The sequence below is a fragment of the Paramisgurnus dabryanus genome, chromosome 8, assembly GCF_030506205.2.
Source record: "Paramisgurnus dabryanus chromosome 8, PD_genome_1.1, whole genome shotgun sequence".
NCBI classification, from domain to species: Eukaryota; Metazoa; Chordata; class Actinopteri; order Cypriniformes; family Cobitidae; genus Paramisgurnus; species Paramisgurnus dabryanus.
This window is the reverse complement of record NC_133344.1, coordinates 34,592,861-34,615,159: the sequence shown is the minus strand read 5'-3', so window position 1 is coordinate 34,615,159 and position 22,299 is coordinate 34,592,861. Positions and strand designations below refer to the sequence as shown.

General features: G+C 39.5%; 2 protein-coding genes across 2 annotated transcripts; both read right to left on the bottom strand.

Annotated features, from left to right (window-relative positions):
- Positions 1 to 468: 468 nt before the first annotated feature.
- Positions 469 to 7,710, bottom strand: LOC141279830 (uncharacterized). The gene is made up of 5 exons (XM_073815625.1): positions 7,299 to 7,710; positions 6,890 to 7,063; positions 5,879 to 6,052; positions 4,353 to 4,526; positions 469 to 1,097 (listed from the first exon to the last, which is right to left on the bottom strand). Exons 1-5 carry the CDS (start codon positions 7,574 to 7,576, stop codon positions 1,004 to 1,006), a joined length of 894 nt encoding a protein of 297 aa, XP_073671726.1. The 5' UTR covers positions 7,577 to 7,710; the 3' UTR covers positions 469 to 1,003.
- Positions 7,648 to 14,868, bottom strand: LOC135771406 (protein NLRC3-like). The gene is made up of 5 exons (XM_073815624.1): positions 14,714 to 14,868; positions 14,426 to 14,507; positions 14,140 to 14,241; positions 13,239 to 13,352; positions 7,648 to 9,100 (listed from the first exon to the last, which is right to left on the bottom strand). The coding sequence occupies exons 2-5, from the start codon at positions 14,467 to 14,469 to the stop codon at positions 7,648 to 7,650; spliced, it is 1,713 nt and encodes a 570-aa protein (XP_073671725.1). The 5' UTR covers positions 14,470 to 14,507; positions 14,714 to 14,868.
- Positions 14,869 to 22,299: the final 7,431 nt, after the last annotated feature.

Sequence of the window (22,299 nt, the reverse complement as noted above, 5' to 3'; positions counted from 1 at the left end):
AAATGCAGTAACATCATGTTGTAACATTACAGTGTATAATAAAATGCAGGCCTAATGTAAACTGGGGTCACCAATCTATTTTGTAACCAAGTGCTACAGTACCACAATGGATAAAACAGTACTTTTTTTATATAGTTATTGTTTAAAATGTTAACATACATAAATGAAGCCAAGCTAATATAAAAATATATAATAAATAAATACATATTACAATTTAAGCCATTAATGGAATGTGCTTTGGCGGGCAACTCATAGACTCTGTGTGGGCAACCTGGTGCCCGTGGACACCATGTTGGAGACCACTGCTGTAAACTATACATTCAGTACTCCATATATACAATATGCATTTTATTTAAAAGGATAAGTTCGGTATTTTACACTTCAAGCCCTGTTTTCAGATTGTTTATGATGAAATAGAACGGTTTTGAATGAAATTTGGACATTTGATGCTGGCCTGAGAATTTTCGAATGTTTGTTGTATCATCCCCACTTCTACAATGGCTGCATAGGTGCACTGGAACAATCCTTCCTAAAATGCATTAAACTTTCATTTACAAAGACGTGAAACTCGAGTGGTCAGGGGTGTTCACTGATATGCTCACACAAAAATCGCTGCAAAATCGCTCCAACAGGTTTAATTGTAGTTTTTGTCCAACTCCATTGACTTGTATTAGATGTTCTGTGAGGTAAGGTATTACTCTGCCGCCGGGAACGGAATCACCACCAACTGGGCTGGCGTGTCTATTATTCAAGCTCTCAATGGAAGAATCTACGGGTGTGAGGCGTTTGGAAAAATAGGTCCACAAGTTTACAACGAATGCTAAAACACCTTTCCAGTGCACCTATGCAGCCATTGAAGAGGTAGTGGGTGATACAACAGAAACTGAAAATTCTCGGGCCAGCATCATATGTCCAAATTTCAGTCAAAACCGTTCTATTTTATCATAGACAATTGGAAAACAGGGCTTTAAGTGTAAAATACCGAACTTGTCCTTTAATTTCCTTAGAGGTCCAGATCTGTCAGGTGTGATGGGTTTGAACTTCGAGCTGAATCCAGAACAGCACGACCTTCTTCTGTGATATTACACCAACTCAAGCTTCAGAGAAAAACAACACACAGCTCAGACACATAGATCAGATTAACTGGAAAACTTAATTGCTCATTTCATTCATCCCTTATATAATCTATTCTCATATTTTGCATATAAACAAATTTATTCATGTACACAAGTTTATTATTTGAACTGTATTTTATAACTCAAAATTATGACTGTATGAACTGAACTCTGTTATCCTATTTATTAGACAACAGTTTACCTAATACATAAATTACTCGCATGAATATATTGGTTATATGAACTGTGAGTGTAGCAGAGCTAGACAAACTGTGTAAAAGAAACCAATGTACTAAAGGTAATATCAAAATGTGACCAGTCACGGAAAGTAGGGACACAAGTCGGATCTGGGTTATTCACAGATTCTGAAAGTGCAGTTTCTAAGCTTTCCAACGATGTGTAACACATGGAAATCTGATAAGATTTGGAGAAGTTGTGGCCATTTTAATATAGGAACTCAGAAAAACTCAAACTGAGAAAATCGAGACGAAAGGGACTCTTCTTTCCAGCTGGGGGAGACAATAGGGCTCATTTACATCTCATTTAGCTAAGCCATACCCCCTGTAAAGCCGTTTTGAGATGTTCTAGCATCATATGTAGTATTTTATGACCAAATGACAACATGCAAAAATAAACATGACTCTTTTTACCTTTGTGGGGATCACAAGTCGAATCCAGTCTGTTTCAGATTATCCATTTTTGTCCACAAATGCGTATAATCCGTGAAATATAGATTGTTTACATCAGATTTCGCATGAATGTCTGGTAATACAATATAATATACAATCTGAAGACTATTTAAATCGTAACATGTAAGGGTATATGAGCTTACACTCCGTTAAACACATGAACCCGCCTTCAAAGTTTGTATTTAAAATAGGGAAGTAGTGTAATAGATCAGGGGTTTTCAAACTTTTTGTGTGTGTGGACCACTATTTGTAATCAAGAATTTTCGCGGACCACCTCATAATACTTATTATAAAATATGTCTACACAAAGTCCTGAATTAATCTGCACATCAAAATAGGCTTACTAGCACTAAAACTATAACTGGTCATCACATCAGTACAACAGGTTTCTTAACCTTATATCATAATTATTTATATACATATTCTTAGTGTTGGGAAAGTTCACTTTCTACATGAACTAGTTTAGTTCACAGTTCACAAATTTTAAAATGAACTAGTTCAGTTCATAGTTCATATTTGAAAATGTTAAACTAGGTCACAGTTCCAAAAATGAACAAATTTATAGTTATTTTTTCCCATATTATTATTTTTAAATGATTGCCTTTATAGCCCATATAGAACCACCACAGACAGCAATTATTTGATCAGTTTTAACACTGAAGCTAAATGCGTCAGATTTCATCTTCATGTCCAACTTTAAATCCTTATCCAACCAGGGTTTACATTAGCATTGACTGTCTTTTAATTTTTGTATTTGCTTACACATACCTTGAAAGGCTAGCTGGGTGGGGGTCGCACCCCGGGCGAGAAGCGCTGCGAGGCATTGCGTGTTTGACAACTCGCAGGTATTGCACACCACACGTGCACGTTAAATAGCGTGAGCTTAGTCAAAGTCTATTTCAAGATGCGGAATATGCGTTAGCAGCCTATGTTAATCGTTAACGATTTAGGACAAATATGATGTTATTTAATGTTAAACTATTTGAGTTGCGCGGCAGGAATTCCACCAGCGTCTGTGTTGTTGTGATGACGCATGCAGCGTGACTGGTAAACACTGAGTGGTGGCGGTGTTGCCAGATTGGGTGTTTTTTCCGCTACACATTAAGGCCTGTTTACAGTGTGTTTTAGTCGGGTTTTCGCCTGGAAGAATATACAAATCTGGCACCCTATTGAACGACGTTAAACTGAGAGAGCGTGCCGTTCACAGGCACCAGAATGAATGAGTTCACAGTAACGTTTATTTGGCAGCAGTACACGTTCGCCCAAAATATGAACGAGTTTGTATATTAAAATATACATATTCTTATTTTGCCTTTTCACGGACCACCTGCAGTACCCTCACGGACCACTAGTGGTCCGCGGACCACAGTTTGGGAATGGCTGTAATAGATCATCCAAACAGCGCCGTCGAAAACGTGACATCCTTTAGAGATGTTACCAAAGGCTCGCTCATTCCTCCATCAGCCAATGACTTCATGGAAAATATTGATAGACAAAACATCAATTATATGAAGAATACAACGATATCTGTGTAACTTCTGTGTGTTTGGACTCATGCTGCGCTGCAAGAACTGACATAGACATGACGTCAAAGTACTGCGAGAGCGAGTCGAAATTAAACTACTCCGTAAGATTTCTTGAAGAGCACTCGCGGTACTTTGACGTCATCCGACTGCGGCGCTGCATAAAGTGAGTGACGCGGCTGACGTACGATGCGGCTGACTGTTATTTGTTCCGCCCCAGCTTCTTTTATTTTTCTTTTGTTTTGTGCGCCCGAGCTTTACAGTCTGGGGAGACGCAGGCTATAAGTGTGAAAAAAAACTTAGCAAACATGTCTGAGGAACAGGGCAGCCGCGTCACTACAGTCACGTGACTTCACGCTCGAGCCGAAGAGAAGACAATGCTGAATAAAGTCGTAATTCTGCTATGTTTGGACCAAACTGTATTTTCGATGCATCAACACAATCTTACTGACCCACGTGATGTCACATGGACTACTTTGATGATGTTTTATTACCTTTCTGGACATGGAAACCATACATAGATTTTCAATGAAGGGGATAGAAAGCTCTCGGACTAAATCTAACGATAAAACATCTTAAACTGTGTTCAGAAGATGAACGGAGGTCTTCCGAGTTTAGAACGACATAAGGGTGAGTCATTAATTACATTATTTTCATTTTTGGGCGAACTATCCTTATTTAGTAGTCACGCTCTTCCCTTTGGGGGCGGAGGCGAAAACACAAGCTTATACAGTATGTAAATATACACACAGACAATGACGCCCCCCGCTGCACGCTAGAATCTCCGGAAAAACAAGCCTATTTCAAACGCAAAATGTACGCTTTTAAATATACAAAAACTGCTATCTCAAACATGGAGAGGCTTCTTCGTGATCTCAACTAACAGATTCTGCAATCAAACGAAAATCACAAATTTTGAGAAAAAAAAAACTTTGTTTCTCATTTTCTCGAAACTTGTGCTGCCGACTTGTGTCCCTGGTTTCCGTGACGGGTCACAAATATTGCATTTTAACAGACAATCTTACCCCAGTTTCTCCAGTTTACATTCAGGATTCTTCAGTAAATCAGAGAACAGCTTCACTCCTGAATCTTTTAGATTATTATTAGACAGATTCAGATGTGTCAGGTGTGATGGGTTTGATATCAGAGCTATAGTCAGAACAACACAACCTTTATCTGTGATTTCACAAGAACACAACCTGTAGAGATCAGAGACACACAGTTTGTACACATGCAGAGCTACAGTGAGTTGAATTTGTTTGTTTTCTTGTGATCATTTAGTGTTTATGTACATTTTATTTTCATTTATGTGTGTCTGTGTTTTCCTAAAACACATCAATAATCAATATATGTTAATATTAACAGAGTGCTTTTTTCTTATACAGTGATTTCTCTCATCAGACACTACATTTTCCCTTACGCTTGTCTTTCTGATTGATTTAACTTTTCCATCATAATTTCTTTTGAGGGCGGTTTCCCGGACAGGGATTAGAATAGTCCTAGACTAAAAAAATTAAGAGCTGTCCAAACTGAAACAAATTGCACTGACATCTTAAAATACATCAGTACTCTTTGTTTTCACTCAAAATGCACACAAGCAATGTTTTAGTAAGGCATGTTTGTTAAAACTACTTATATTTCCTAATTAAACTAAATACTGGTCCTGGCTTAAAGGAACACATCCAGATTTTGGGAATTTAGCTTATTCACCGTACGAGTTAGATAAGTCCATACATACCATCTATACATCTCATCTCCGTGCATGCTGTAACTCTGTCTGACGGAGCCCCGCTAGCTTAGCTTAGCACAAAGACTGGAAGTGAATGGCTTTAGCTAGCATACTGCTCCCAATAAGTGACAAAATAACGCAAACATTTTCCTATTTATGTGTTGTGATTTGTATAGTCTCACTGTGTGCAAATAACAAGGTCATATGAGACACAGACATCTTTAAACAGTATACACACAGGGAACTATATTCTCAGAAGGCGAAGCACTGCTACTTGGGCGGAGTGATTTGCTCGCAGCACCCGAGAAGCCCCCTGGTAAGGAGCAGAGAAGTCGGTCAGAGTTGTGCAAATCACTCCGCCCAAGTAGCAGTGCTTCGCCTTCTGAGAATATAGTCCCCTGTGTGTATACTGTTTAAAGATGGCTGTGTCTCATATGACCTTGTTATTTGTACACAGTGAGACTATATAGCGTGGGCTCCATCAGACAGAGTTACAGCACGCACGGAGATGAGAAAGGTATTTATGGACTTATCTAACTCTGGGGGATACGGTGAATAAGCTAAATTTCCAAAATCTGGGTGTGTTCCTTTAAGTTAATCCTTGTCCAGGAACTGCCACATTATGTTTTATGTTTTTGTCTTTCAGTAACAGGTAGAGTGCTGTGATGAATGTTAAATTAAATCAACTTCAGTTATCAATGCTCTTAGTACTGCAACTGAAATAACTCTATAAATCCATTAAAGATGTTTTGATCTCTATATACAGTGGTCTCACTGTAATCTATATGAAATTTCTGTCTGAGCATCAGATCATAGTCTTACTTAAGTATCTTCAGTTTGCACTCAGGATTCTTCAATACATCACAGATCAACTTTACTCCTGAATCTCTTAGATTATTCCAGCTCAGATCTAGATGTGTCAGGTGTGATGGGTTTGATTTCAGAGCTGAAGTCAGAGCAACAAAACCTTCATCTGTGATTTTACAACCACTCAAACTGTAGACAACAAAGACACACAGATGAGCTCAATAAAAACTAAAAATTAATAACTGCAATTATATGGCAAGGCAGCATTTAATAATCGTTTAATAAAACTTTAGTAAAGTTTATCAAGTGATTGCAGATCTATGTCTCTGTGCTCTTTGCTTCCTCTTCTCATGGATTTGTTTAGTGGGTAGTCAGCTTTATCAGTAAACTCAGTGACTTTGAATATGTAGGACCTGGGTTTAATCCTCACCTATTAACAACTTTGTCTGTTTATTTATTAAGTGACGCTAAACATTAGGCTGCTGATGTACATTTTATGTGTCTCTGCTCAGCATATGGATCTGCTTTCGGCATTGATGGTGCTTCCTGGTTTGTCACTATCTGTGCTGTCTATGGTCTTGGTTGGCTATTTGATCTCTCTGCTGCCCGACTGACTCCTCACATGCTCTTGTATTTGGATTGTTCCATGTTCTGACTGGACTCCACTTATAGCGAACTGGAGTGACTCTTTCCTCATCTCTTTGCCTGAAGTAGTTAGCCTGATAGCACCCCTGATGTTTAGCTAAGAAAGTCTGATTTATCTACAGTTCGCTTTTGTGTCTTGTTTTGATGGTAATAGTGACAGCGACATTACAAGCTTGTGTAAGTTGCATTTTAGGAACTGAATCCCACTGCACATTCATGTTTAGTCACAATGTGGAGCTCCCCCAAAGATTAAAATCCCCCCCAAGTTATGGCATCCGGGCACCAGGCCTGCCTAGAACATCCTTGTTACACTGATATTGATTCATTATTCACAGTGGGTGGATGATTAAAGAGTGTGTTGAGAGATTTACACAATCTTACTTTAGTTTCTTCAGTTTACAGTGAGGATTCTCCAGCACAGTAGAGATCAGCTTAACTCCTGAATTTCCAAGATTAATATTAGACAGATTCAGATCTCTCAGGTGTGATGGGCTTGATCTTAGAGCTGAAGTCATTGCAACACAACCTTCAGCTGTGAAATCACAATAACTCATCCTATAATTAGGTAAATAAAAAACATTTTATTGTAAACATTACAGTGATTAGAAGGACTTACAGTCTTTTAAATGACAAAAAACTTTTCATAGAACAGACTATATCAACACCATCAAAGTACTGAATAACAAATCGGCTTCTGAGGACACCTGGAGTTTTAAGTTTACATAAGAGAAATGAGATTTGTAAAACTATTCTGGTAAGTCCTAAAATAATTGTTGTTTGTTTTACTTACTGAACATTTCTGGTTTCTTTATTTACAGGTTGCAGTTTCACAAGAACTTCATCTGCTGTATTTTCATCTCCAATAAATTTATTTAGATTAAGTCCATCCAAATGCTGATCAGATGTCAACAACACAAAAACTAAGGCTGACCACTGTAAAAAGGATAGTTTGGACTTTCCCACTGATTCAAATTTCATATGTTGAATCTCCTGCACCCATGGATCACCCAGTTCATTCAGACAGTAAATCAGATTGATGGATTTTTCTGTAGACTGATTCTCATTCATCTTCTGTTTAATGTACTCAACAGTTTCTTCTTTCTTGTAGGAGCATATTTTTGTATTTTCCAATAGTTTCTTTAAGAGAATCTGATTGGAATCCAGTGAAAGACCCAGAAGAAAACGTAGGAAAAGATCCAGATGTCCATCTTACTCTTTAAAGCTTCATCTACAGCAAGCTGATGCAACTCAGATTTTGAGTCTTGATTTGTTGATTTATGCTTTATTTTTTCAAATATTTCTGAATAATTACCAGATTCAGGACATTTTTCAAACACATTTATGTTATTGTTTGCAAAGGAAAGGTGAGCATAAAGAGCTGCTAGATGTTCCTGGATGGTCAGATGAACAAAGCAGTAAACTTTCCCCTGATACAAACCAAACTCCTCTCTGAAGATCTGAGTACACAATCCTGAGTACACTAATGCTTCTGCTACATCAATGCCACACTCTCTCAGGTCTTCATCATAGAAGATCAGATTGCCTTTCATAAGCTGCTCAAAAGCCAGTTTCCCCAGTTTGGAGATCATGTCTTCATCCTTCACTTTATTGTCATAGTCCTTCTGATGTTTGATGTTTGTCTGAATGGTCAGGAAGTGTGTGTACATTTGAGTGAGAGTCTTGGGGATCTCTCTTCTCTTTGCTTCACTGAATATTCTCTCTAGAACAGTGACTGAAATCCAGCAGAAGACTGGGATGTGACACATGATGTAGAGACTCCTGGATGACTTCAGGTGTGAGATGATTTGATCAGACAGACTCTCATCACTGATTCTCTTCCTGAAGTATTCCTCCTTCTGTGGATCACTGAAGCCTCGTACCTCTGTGACTCTATCAACACATTCAGATGGGATGAGATCAGCTGCTGCTGGTCTGGAGGTGATCCAGATGAAAGCAGAGGGAAACAGATTCCCCTTTATGAGGTTTGTCAGCATCACGTCCACTGACGTTGATTCACTTACATCACACAACCTCACACTGCTGTGAAAATCCAGAGATAGGCGACACTCATCCAAACCATCAAAGATGAACGTAATCTTGTACTCATCACGAGACAGATCAATTTCTTTTGTTTCTGGGAAGAAAAGATGAAGAAGATCTAATAGACTGAGTGTTTTGCTCTTCATCAAATTGATCTCTCTGAAAGGAAGTGGAAATATGAGGTGGACGTCCTGATTCTCTTTCTCTTCAGCCCAGTCCAGAATGAACTTCTGTACAGAGACTGTTTTTCCAATGCCAGCGACTCCCTTTGTCAGCACACTTCTGATAGGTTTGTGTTGTTCACGTAAAGGTTTAAAGATGTCATTACATTTGATTGGTGTCTCATCTGTTGTTGTTCTTCTGGACTGTATCTCAATCTGTCTCACCTCATGTTCATTATTGATCTCTCCTCTTTCACTCTCTGTGATGTAGAGCTCTGTGTAGATCTCATTCAGCAGTGTTGGGTTTCTCTTATTTGAGGTTACTTCATGCAAACACTCAAACTTCTTGCTCAGATTTGATCTGAATGTGTTGAGAACTTCAGACTCGTGACTATAAAATGAAATTACCAATAAAATGAAAATGAAATGCATCATTAACAGAAGTAGATATTTAAAGCAAAACATCATATGCTACATTATTTTGTATCATCATAAGACACAGAACATATTGTGTAGTTAATGAAACTTGCCAGTAATGCCCTTTGAAACACCTAAAACAAACTAAATGAAATCCTACAGTTTCCCTGAAACCAGGATATATCTTTTCACTAAAGTCTTGTGGTTGATTCTCAGACTGCTCAAACTTTCTACAGGTTTCTGTTACGACTTGTCTCTGAGTCAATGCTGACCTTCAACATCATAGAGAAAATCAAGAATTGAGACCCACTAAACACAGGACGTCGGATAGACGTGCAGATCATGTCTATATTGGGTCCGTCGGTTCATGACCAATTCTGGACATCTATTCGATGTCCAAACTAGGTCCACTATTTGGACATCCCACCATGACCCTATTTGGACGTCATATTTGCGGGCAACATTTGACGTTTAAACTGGGTAATTTTTGGACGTCATTTGGACGTCTATGACAGGCCTATGTCTATATTACATGATTAGGCCTATAAAAATGTGTTTATTTACAAATAAACTTTACTAAACATTATTGTACCAACATGATTAATACATACGAATAGTCTATAATATTATTAAAGGACTGTTTTTTCTGCTTTCTTGAATTACATACAAAATTCATCTAAATGTACCATTAAAAATATGTAATTAAATGTGTCGTTCGTAATATTAAAAGTATATGATCATACTGACAATTTAACATGAACTGAATATACGATCTGAAAGTATGGCCATGTGGCCGAGTGGTTAGAGAGACTTGTTTGTAACCCGGAGATCAAGAGTTTGAATCCCACAGTCGGCAGGAAATGTCTGAAAGGTTTTGGTGCGGTGGATGGGTGAAGTGCAGAGGCAATCATGTTTTTTCGCTTTTTTCATGTCTCTTTTCCTTACACGGCGGTCCTACGGTTGTCAACATTTTTAGACGTGCAGAACACGTCGAAAAAAAGACGTCGCCTGGCGTTACAAAACAACCCCTTTTATGGACCGGATTCGGACGTCCAAAATTTACATGAAAAAGATGTAAATCCAACGTCACTTTGCGCAGTGGGGAAGGTTGGAGGCAAAAGCCTTTAAATGCCACCTCGGTCAAAAATGAGATAATGATATTAACCGGATACTCTTGGCACGTAGGGTGAATTTCAGACTTCTATAAAATGTGCATTCCTATTTGATGATTTCTTTACCCTCATACGTGACTGGACATTTGAGAGGTCATGTGATTTTTTTATTTTTGTGATGTCAGTTTCACTGGCATTTGTTTTTTGGTGGACCTACAAACACCTTAGGTATCCTACATTATGCTGTGTTTACACCAGCCGCGGTAGAGGTGTGAAGCCCGAGTAATTTCAATGTTAAGTCAATGTGAAGACGCGTTGACACGCGAATGAGGCGTTTGCCGTGGAAGACGCTATTACGCCTCATACACGCGTCTAGTTTGGCGTGGTTCGCGCAAATGGTGCTTTTTGTGCATTTTGCGTTTGACGCGAACTTGCAGCTGACGCCCGAGTTGAAAAATTCGAACTCTGGCAGAAATTCGTGCCGCATTAACCAATCAGGAGCCTGCTTGCTGCTGTGGTGGCAGCCCCGCCCGGAGTCACTCATTCAACATGAAGGAACTCTTGATATTGTCCGTAAGCAGTCACCCGGAGCTATACGACACAAGTTCTAAGAATAAAAAAGACAGGAATAAAAAGGACCTCGCTTGGAAGAGTATCGGTGAGAACATTGGGCAACCTGGTAAGTTACACGTTTCACTTTTGAGTCACATGTGTTTATCGACCCGCGTCATTTATTATCCCCCTATAGTAAGGTGACCAAATACTCTCTCAGAATAAATGCACAATAAACATCAGCCATCCTGCAAACAGACAACCGCATAGCACTTGCCCCTCCCACAAGCGCGGATTTTGCCTCTGACGTGCGTGCTTGCTTTTTCCGCGCGTCTACTTCACTCCAGAGCCATAGAAAAACAGCCATAGAAAAAAAAGTTGTGCCACCGGAGGTCCAGAAGCTCGCCCGTCACGTGATTCACTGAGATTTCAGTTAGTTCCTAGAAGCCCATAGTGAGCCATTGAAATACACTGAGTTACAGGCAAAGAGCTGTGATTTTTCTTAATTTATAGTCAAGAAACGTATTTTTTTTACTTTATATATCACATCAAAATGTGAAGGTAGTATTGTTATGTAATATAAACAATGTTTTTTTGACAAATTAAATTCACCAATATAGGAAGATTTGTATGGTCATCTGCTGGTATGTCCCTTGTTAACATGTTTTACGCTGCCTTTAGTAACTTTAAAGCTTTAAAATGCATCACACTGTGTACTAATGTAAGTTTATGCCTGTTAATAATATACAAAGTGAATGTGCTGTGTATGTAACTCATACTGGTTTCATTTATTAATATACAAAGCACAACCTAAAAAAAGACTCACAAAGCACTTTGTTTAATTTATTATAAATTATAATAATATTTCTGGCTTAGTGTAGTTTTCTTTTTGTTGTTAATATAAACATCTGATGGTAAATAACATCATCATCACTTTAAATGATTACTAATCTCTTAACTATGTAAGTATACATTTGACAAGTTATTCATAAATTAATTTATTTTATTTTATTTATTAACCAGCAAAACCACAGTGTCAACCCTGCTGAAAAAAACAGCATCAAACCACAGCATGGAAATTATGCTGGTCTATGCTGGTTTAGCTGGTGGTCACAGCATACCAGCACCAAAACACAACATATGCTGGTATGACCAGCATGGGATGCTGGTGCTAATGCTGGTTTAGCTGGTGCTAATGCTGGTTTGGTGCTGGTTTAGCTGGTGCTAATGCTGGTTTGGTGCTGGTTTAGCTGGTGCTAATGCTGGTTTGATGCGGGTTTAGCTGGTGTTCACTAGCAAACCAGCACCAAAACACAACATATGCTGGTCTTGCTGGTATGCTGTTTTTTTCAGCAGGGAAAAACACTCCACCCATACGTTTGATGCATAAATATGCACTTTATACCAGCATCACTTTATTTAATAGCCTCTCTAATTACACAATATTTACAATAATGGATGAATCTGCATTAAGAAAACAAAATTTACCATTAAAAGGCTGTTTGTGGTTTGTTGTGTGTTGCTAAAGTTATCCACAGCTTGTCCTAGCCTGACTCGTTTTCTACTAACACCCCCTAAATGTACTTATTAAATGAGCAATAATGCACTACAAAAACACTGATGCGTAAAGATCATTCGATTCACATGTATTGCTAACATACAATCTTATTTGTAAAGCTTATTAAGTCTTAAATCTTGTATTAAGTTCAACACATTCAATCTTTCTAATGCAACTCTATGGAGCTGACTGTGACTTCCGGGAACTCTGAAGAGACTCTGTGGTCCGCCATTGCTGTAAAAAAAAAACCGTTCCATTGGAGTCAACGGACTTGACGTAACTCTCTCCTTCTATGGCTCTGCTTCACTCTAGACTCCCGAATGCATTCAAACTGTTCAAGCGACAAACTAGGCGAGGTAGACGCGATTTTGACGCCTCAAACACGGTTGGTGTAAACGCAACATTAGGCAGTGTCCCACTTTAGGGCAATTCACTCTTTTATATGTTTATCAAATACTTTCAAATCTGCTTAATCCATTTCAAAATTGTGCTTTGTTGGCAGACTCCAATAAGAGTCTGATAAAAATAATGCTAATTTACACAAAAACATGTCAGACGTACTTATGGGTTTTGCAACTCTTCAATTTTTTTATTAAAAACTTATTGTCATCATAACCTTAATAGTTCTACAGGTTTTATACACTTGTAAATGTACATTTTAACATTGCTCGAGTGCATAATTGTAATAAAATTAATTCTACTCTTTGTGTATCTGCTTAATGTCAGATTAAGACTTGTTGTCATGACCAGTCACAAACTGACTGCTTGTGTTTGATAACTGAATAATTCTAATTAAATTTATGTATTAAAATGTTTTTTATTATTTGTTTATATTATAGTGTATTGTATACATCATCATATAAAATTATATTTTTAAATAAATGTTGTACCTATGTGCAGGCCTTGTTTCTTCATTCTTAAAGTTAAGTGGTCGAAGAATAGACCCATCTCTTTTTATAGACACACAGCTGGACTCTGGATCTGGTCTCTTCTGATGAACTGAACTATAGCACAAAACAGATTACAGTTAAACCAGTAGTTAATTACTGTGTTTCAAAGCATTTATTTATCATTAAAGGGGACATAACATGTAAATCTGACTTTTTCCATGTTTAAGTGCTATAATTGGGTTCCCAGTGCTTCTATCAACCTAGAAAATGTGAAAAAGCACAAACCAGTAAGTTACTTAGTTTTGGTAAACCATTCTCTGCAAGCATATATAAAAATATGTAATTCAGATTTGGCTCCCCTTTGGGGACCTTTTTTAATAATACCGCCCGTTAATCTGGATTATCCAACCACGGCACTGATATTTAAGTCAAAAAGAGAGAGAGAAAGTGAAAGTAATTGATAGCACAAATGAGTTTCTATGTCAGTCACGGTGATCAGTGTTTGCATTTTTCCAGCTCATTTGCATTTAGAGTGACACACCCAAAAATGGCATATTTTGCAATTTTAACATGCTATTATAAACTATCAATGGGGTATTTTGACCTAAAGCTTCTTACACACACTCTGGTGACAACAAAGACTTTACCCTTTAAAAAACACTTATGACCTTTTCATTTTCACTACATTAATGTGAAAACTTTAACTGCTTTTCATAAATGTTTCTGTGCTTGTGTGAACAGATGAAACGTCCTAGCTAGATGTGTCACTCTGTGGGCAAACATTGTGTTAAAAAAACCAAAAAACTATTTAAAAAAAATATTTTCCAGCTCTAAAACAAAATACATTATTATACTGAATGTAAAATTACAATCATTTGTTTTAAAGATTATTTTTATATACCTGTCATCAGTGCATGTACTTCTACTCTTTAATGTTTTCAGCTGTTCCATAGACCGATCACTCTTTATGGCCTCTGGATCTGATCTCTCCTGATGAACTGAACTATTACATGGACAAATTTTATACTTCAGTTTAGTTTTTCCTTTATGCCCAGATAAAAAATGACTTTTAATTAAAAATGACTTTAAGGAGATGTAATTAAAAATACGTTGTCTTATTTTTTTCCGAAAACGTCTTCTCCTAATTCTTCTCTAATATAAAGGATTACAAAAGTTTTTATCTGTACCCTGGAGAAAAATCTCCATCTGTGGATTTTTGTGTTTGGTCCATGGGGCTGCAAGAGCTGAATCTGATCTTCACAAGTGATACTGTATGAAAATAACATTCAGACACAAAACAAAATGAAGGCATTGAAGCTGTGCCACCTCAACAATATATAACCTTACACAACATTAACACAAATGCTGTTTTAAGAGTCAGAATGGAAGCAAAAATTAGTGCACAATAAACAAATTAAAGAATGAAACAACCTTTTGAAAAACTAAGAATGAGGAAATAAAGCATCTCGTCTCACCTGAACACTCCCAGCCTTCACCGTCTGAGTGGATTCACATTCTTAAAAATCCTCCAGCTTTTACATCAACTACATACAAGAAAATGTCTCTGTATGTTTTTATTAAATGTCTTTTAAACCTTTTGATATATCGCAGACGCAAAGTTATTTGTTGACTTCACCTGTAAACTGGCAGATAATAAACAAATTTTGTACTAACACTTTCACTTTTCATTTCTTTGAAGCCAGCCTAATAGCATAGTCAAATGTCACAGGGCTCTGGGTACAATAGGCCTATAGAAAGCGATTATTGTATAAGTATTATAGCAAACAACAAGCCTAAGCAATCTAAGCGCATTGTCTAAGCGCACAATGCACGGTCTAAAAGGGTGTGTCCAAACCTACTTTTGCTAATTTAACAAGGGGAAAAATGATTCGCCTAAAATGGTTGTTCCTATACTTGTAATGAGTAAAAGGCTTGTTATAGTCACGCGAAAGCCCGATTTATAGTTGTGCATTCTACGCCGTAGCCCATAGCCTATGCGTAGCTCTGCGTAGCCTGACGTGCACCTCGCAAAATTTTTTACAGCGCGTCAGTTCTACGCGGACCGCAAGTGCTGTGATTGGTTCACCAGAACCCCTCCTGTCAGGTAAAAAAAACTGCGTCATAGGTATTTCCGTTTGTGACGGTGAAAACAAAGATGAACCAAATTGAGGAGTGATTTAACTCTTTTTTAAGACAAAAGTCACTGTTTATTTACTTCCAAATTATACACAACAAGTTGCTGTTTCTTCTTCGTTTGTGGGTTATCTTGCCAAGCTTCTTCTTCTCTGACGGTCACGCTGCTACTGTGGTTACACGAGTGGATACGCATTTAAATCATTACATTACTTAACATGCTACAGGTGAAGCAGCTCTTTACGCCTTCTAACGTCTCTTAATTGGTCGTCATTTATGTCAAAAAAAACTCAATAACAAGCTTTTACATTTGAATCCTTTAATTTTTCATAGTTTAAAAACATTTGTGTGCTGCTGCGCATCCATGTGTGTGATAAGCAAATGTGCGTTGTCGTCCCGTTTATAGGCGCATATTACTACGCGTTCATTAAATAACAAAAACAATATTGTGCCATTGACTTTAGACTTTAGACTTCAGAGCAGGTTTTAGTTGGTCAATGGCGTAGTCTATTTTAGTTGCCTTAAAAATAGCAATGCGCCAACAATGCACCTGAACACACCTCACTGGGGCGGCAGTGAGGTAGCAGTGGCTCAGTGATTTATGTAGGTTGTCTACAAATTGGAAGGTTGGTGGTTCAATCCCCAGCTCCACCTGATCAAGTGTCAAGGTGTCCTTGAGCAAGACACCTAACCCCAGCCGCTCCCGACGAGCTAGGTGGCGCCTTGCATGGCTGACACCGCCATCGATATTTGAATGAGTGAGTGAATGTGAGGTAAATTTGTAAAGTGCTTTGGACGGCCATTGGTCTGTGAAGGCGCTATATAAATGCAGTCCATTTACCTTGTTTTCAGACCAGAACACACATTGGGTGCATAATTTGGCGCAAATGCATTTGCTATTTAAACAACGTGGTGCTAAACATGAAAATGATAACTGCGCTGGGTTCAAACTAGCAAAAGACACTTTGTCGCACATTGTGCTGCATTGCGCCAGGTGTATGATAGGGCCCTTAGTGTGTTTTCCCTAAACTAACACTAGCCATGTTTCCATCACCATGATTTTATGTGCATTTTGAAGTTTCGCATCTAAAACGAGTGGTGGAAACGCCAAATTTCGATTAAAATCGCTTAATTTGCAAAAAAAATTGTTTTTACGCTTGCTTGAGGTGGTTTTTGATTTACGTGAAAAAGGGTAAATGCGAATAAAGCGAGATGGAAACACATTTGCCAAATTACTTCTGACGTAGCGAACATTAAATCCACGAGACTGATCGTCTAGCTGTTACCGCTGGAGTTGTCTTTACCATATATGGGGCTCGATTTCATCCTAATGTCCTTGCTGTTAGTGCCTTTATTAAAAATGCTGCAATTCTTCTTCTGAGATGACAGTATACTGTAATCAGGGGTGAAGAACTGTGGGTAAAACCAGTACTGATTACCAGGGGCCCAAGGTCTGGAATATAGTTTATTTTACCTGGATATTTTTTATTCCTAATTTAATTTCATAATGAATGTCAGATGAAATGTAAAGTTAGTGTATTGGCTGAATAACTGTTTGACTGACTTCATTTTGTAAGTAAAAACTATCTAAAGTCTCACAGTCCCACCCTTTGTTAATGCCAAATAGTTTAGTCCATCTGCACGTGCCTTTTGTTTATGTTGTTGAGCGTCTGGTGGTGCACAAACTTCTGCGGTGGGGTTGAATTTTCTTTCTAAAAGAATGCTAAATCAGGCCACCAAAGATGAAAGGAAAGACATGAGAAGGAAAAAACTAAACGAGGGAAAATGATTTGTGACTGACTTTTCAAAGAAAGGTGAGCACAAATTAGAACACGAAATCTATAGTGCTAAACTGTTTGAATATACCCGCGATTGTTAGTGCTAAAAATAAACACATCCCATTGAAAAAGCAGAACAAACAGATGATAATTTGGTTAAACCTACACTGTTGAAACAAACAGCAATGCAGTACTAGGCTTTCCCTGTAGGGGGAGACAAACTAAACATAAATTAATTCTGGACTAACACTTGTTTGTCTGTTTAACTGATTTTACTGAAATAACATTTATTTCACTCATGGGAGGTGTCGGTGAGAGCAACATTTTTTTTTTATTGAAAATATAAAGATTAAAACAAAATTGTGCAGAACAAAAAAAATCATGGTCTGATCAGCCGATTACATAAATTATACTTTAGTATCATTTGGTTGAAAATAAATGTATTAAATTTTGATGTTTTTAACATTCTGTTTGTGATATATTAACACTTACTGTACATGTATTAACTGTATTAATTTAAACCCTTTAATCCAAAGTGAGAATAACACAAGAAGTGAAAACTCGATGCTGTATTTTTAACTTCCAGCTGTTTTTCTCTGCAAAAGCAACACAGTGTGCCTCTAAACCAATCAACAGTATGGGTCTGATCTGACATGACTGATCTGTTATAAAGTCAGGAAAGGACATTCACACAAAGCATTGAGACGTCATTTCCTCCTTGTTTTGGGAATGTTTTGGGGCTCAACTTCAAAGCACCATTATCAGACTCAACCCTGTTATATTTCTCTGCAGACAGAGGCCTTGTTTGCTCTGAGCCAATCTCAAACTCCACAGGACATGATCTCACTCAGCTGTGCCCATGTTTATAAATATGGGTATATAAGGAGAGGGACTGGGTCATGTAGGGCTACACACTCGCAAATGATGAAACTTTGAATCTGGGTCACCTTGAGGCATTGCTTTTATAAATGAACTGAACACTCAATGGTTCCTTCTTGATAAATGGATTTATAGAGGATGGTTATTGTTCAGTAACTGCACTGATGTTATATTGGATGAGTCTGCTAAAATATGTCTAACAGGACCACGGTTGCATTTAATTTATGGTGAATAATAAAAAAGCTATTTATTCAATGCACAAGAAGGTCAGGGGATTAAGACAGCACTGCTGTGTACTGTAGATTACTGTACATGCTTTATCCTTAAACTTTTTAAACTTTTAACCGCTTCACTCTCCCCCCCCTTCTCTCTCTCTCTCTCTCACACACACATAACCTCTTCATATTCTGCTGTCACATGCTTGAGATATAAACTGCAATGAGAGTGTCTATTTTAACTCTATGCTTGGCTAATGCTTCCTCTCTTTTATGGAAACCAGCTCAGGAAATAAACACAACATTTGTTTTCTAATATCTGCCACCTTTCTTCATGGGCATTTATAACACGTACTCAGTGCCCAACTGAAGTCACTCTTTAAAGGATGTGAGTCATTACACAATACAGAAGTGTTTCTATTTTATTAAAATGAATGGAAATTACAATGATGTGTATTAATAGTGGTGTACACATTTGCCTATTAAAATTAGACAAATAAGTAAGAAGATAAACTTATATGTCATGTGTCATAACTTACAGTATGTGCACAAAAATACTCTGACAAAATCTTTAAACGATATGCCCCCTCTCAAAAAACACTTGAACAAAACCTTTAAATGCACCTGCGATGCCCAAAAACACTTGAACAAAACCTTTGGATGCACCTGAGTTGCCTGAAAACACTCAAGCAAAACCTTTGAATGCGCCTGCGATGCCCAAAAAACACTTGAACAAAACCTTTGAATGCGCCTTTGGTGGTCGAAAACACCCCAACAAAACCTGTGAATGCACTTGCGATGCCCAGAAAACACCCAAACAAAACCTGTGAATGCACTTGCGATGCCCGAAAACACCCAAACAAAACCTGTGAATGCACTTGCAATGCCCGAAAACACCCGAACAAAACCCGTGAATGCGCCTGCGATGCCTGAAAACACCCGAACAAAACCTGTGAATGCACCTGCGGTGCCCGAAAAAACACGTGGACATAAACCTTTAAATGTGCCTTTGGTGCCCAAAAAACACTTAAACAAAACCTTTGGATGCGCCTGTGGTGGCTGAAAACACCCCAACAAAACCCGTGAATGCGCTTGTGATGCTCGAAAACACCCCAACAAAACCTTAAAAGGCGCCTGCGAACATAAAACATCCCAACAAAACCTTTGAATGTGCCGTGGTGAACAAAACCTTTAAATGTGCCTTTGGTGCCCAAAAAACACTTAAACAAAACCTTTGAATGCGCCTGTGGTGGCTGAACACACCCCAACAAAACCCGTGAATGCGTTTGCGATGCGATGCGCAAAAACACCCCAACAAAATCTTTTAATGTGCCTGCGATGCCTGAAAACACCCCAACAAAACCTTTGAATGTGCCCGTGACCAAAAACACCCCAACAAAACCTGTGAATGTGCTTGCGATGCCCGAAAACACCCCAACAAAACATTTGAAGGCGCCTGCGAAAAAAAAACACCCCAACAAAACATTTGAATGCGCCTGTGGTGTCCGAAAACACCCCAACAAAACATTTGAATGCGCCTGCGATGCCCGAAAACACCCCAACAAAACCCTTGAATGCGCCTGTGATGCCCGAAAACAGTGGAACAAAACCTTTGAATGTGCATGTGGTGGTCGAAAACACCCCAACAAAACCTGTGAATGCGCTTGCGATGCCCGGAAACACCCCAACAAAACCCTTGAATGAGCCTGTGATGCCCGAAAACACCCGAACAAAACGTGTGAATGCGCCTGTGATGCCCGAAAACACCCGAACAAAACGTGTGAATGCGCCTGCGATGCCCGAAAACACTTGAACAAAACGTGTGAATGCGCCTGTGATGCCCGAAAACACCCGAACAAAACGTGTGAATGCGCCTGTGATGCCCGAAAACACCCGAACAAAACGTGTGAATGCGCCTGCGATGCCCGAAAACACTTGAACAAAACCCTGCTGTTCAGAGACCAGACCACACCATAGCTCTAGCTGTGGATGACAAATCCACTCTCTTGCTTGAGAGAGAAGGTCTTTCTTCAGAGGTATCGGCCATGGTGCTGACGCCATCAGCTGCCATAGGTCGGGGAACCACAGATGATTTTGCCAAAGCGGAGCGATCAGAAGCACTGTGCATTTTTCTTGCCTGATCCTCTGGAGGACCTGAGGTAGTAGGGCTACCAGAAGAAAGGCGTAAAGGAGACACACTGGCCATGCTTGCGACAGGGCATCGTGCTGTTTCGAGAAAAACGGCAGTGCGCGTTCTCTTCTGAAGGAAGCTAGATCGATATTCGCTCGGCCGAAGATGGTCCATATTGAAGCCGTAAAACCGGGGTGGTCTGCAAGCGAACTGAAGTGAGTAATCGTTCTGAATCACCTTTAGAATCCAGTCCGGACCTAAGCCTGTTTACTCCTCAGCTTCACTTCAGGGAGACGGTGGCGTTGCTGGGTCCAGAGTGATCTTAGGACGGGGAGCATAGTATCGTGGGGGGGCGGCGCTCTGTGACGGGAATTGACACTTGACCTCCGGTTCAGGTCTGTGCTGCTGAGGTTGTGCTGGCGGCGCAGACTAAAAACGCTAAGCCGGAGGTGGTTTTGGATGGCCGACATAGCTTGCGAGGATTTCTGAGCCTTCGTGAAGCGCTAGGTAAAACCTTCTACGGTGGCGCCAAACAGATCCGATGGGGACACAAGGGAGTCAAGAAGAGCAACACGGTCTGTGTCCTTGATATCCTTGATATTGGAGTAGCCACGATCATCAGCACCTCCACCACCAACAGAATTTGGGAGACGGAGCTTTGTGCTTGGGTGAAGTGTGGAGCATGCCAAGACTTTGTGTGCTCTTGGTGGACTTCTGGGAAAAACGACGCTTGCAGTTGACAAGCTGTATGATGGCGCCACGGCTGGAGAAATAACTCATCCAGGCGGCTATGTGACCACTGAAGGCAGAGCTACACTGTAGCCTTGGTGAGGATCCACACAAGCTCGGAGTCAGGCTGGGGGCGTGTCTCGCTGGGCTCTTCTGTAGCAGCAGCGTCCTCATCCAAAGCCGCCAATCCTCCAGTTTCTCTGAGGACGACATCTCGAACACGTCATCCATGCCAAAGGAGACCATGCCGCTGGCGCTCGGCAGGGGGCGCTGGCCTTCTTTGACAAAGGTGGCGGGCTGGCGACGGGGAGACAGAGCATGCAGGGGGTGAGCCGGTGTGTCTCGGGCTGTCTTTCCGGTTCACATCTCCGCTGCTTTTTGGGCAGGGAAGCCACATTAAAGGAGGCGATACAGGCGCGCAGCATAGCGAGGGGAAGAAGCTTGCAGTAGGTGCAACCCTCTCCGTCGAGCGGGGACTCCGCGTGAGCAGGACCCAAGCAGGTAACGCACTAAGAATGACGGTCCTCCAAGGGCAACGGGACTTGGCATGAGCCAGAATGCCGAAGCGACATTTTACCATGCGCTTCTGGAAATACTCTTTTAGAGGAAATTCGCTCTTTCTTTCTGCTGGAAAGCAGGCAGGAGACGACGCTAGGCATAAAATCCGCTGCAGGACTTAAAATCGACGGCAAAGTAGGGCTTCTCTTGAAGCAGCGAGAGGATTGCGCTGAAGGAGAAATAAGGTAAGGGATATGGTGTTCTACCCGCACTCATATAAAGCATAAGCCCCGCCCTTTCGCGGGTTCGAACACCATTGGTCTGTAATTTTTACAGACGTTAACCAATAGTGTCAGCAAATTGACGCAATGCGAAGTGAACCGTATTGAAAGGGAACCCTTGAATGCGCCTGGCTGCAACCCTTACGAAAATTAACCATGGTTTTACTACAGTTAAAACCAAAAAAACATGGTTACTGTAGTAAAACCATAGTAACTACAAAATAACCATGGTTTTGACAATCATGGTTTTCAAAAACCATAGTTAAACCATAGTTAGTGTAGTAAAACCGTGGTTTTGCTGATAGTAATCAATACACCAAAAAACCATGGTTACTACACTTTTACCACAATAAAACCATGGTTAATTTTCGTAAGGGAATGCCCAAAAACTTTTATTAAACTAAATTGTTACTTGTC

Coding starts and splice junctions, on each gene's coding strand:
- LOC141279830 (XM_073815625.1), bottom strand. CDS start 7,576: ATGAATGAGAATCAGTCTACAGAAAAATCCATCAATCTGATTTACTGT. Junction 7,064..7,298: donor AAAGAAACCAGAAATGTTCA/GTAAGTAAAACA, acceptor ACCTAATTATAG/GATGAGTTATTGTGATTTCA. Junction 6,053..6,889: donor TGTAAACTGAAGAAACTAAA/GTAAGATTGTGT, acceptor TGTTGTCTACAG/TTTGAGTGGTTGTAAAATCA.
- LOC135771406 (XM_073815624.1), bottom strand. CDS start 14,469: ATGGACCAAACACAAAAATCCACAGATGGAGATTTTTCTCCAGG. Junction 14,242..14,425: donor GATGGAGATTTTTCTCCAGG/GTACAGATAAAA, acceptor TCCATGTAATAG/TTCAGTTCATCAGGAGAGAT. Junction 9,101..13,238: donor GAAACAAGGCCTGCACATAG/GTACAACATTTA, acceptor TTCATTTTATAG/TCACGAGTCTGAAGTTCTCA.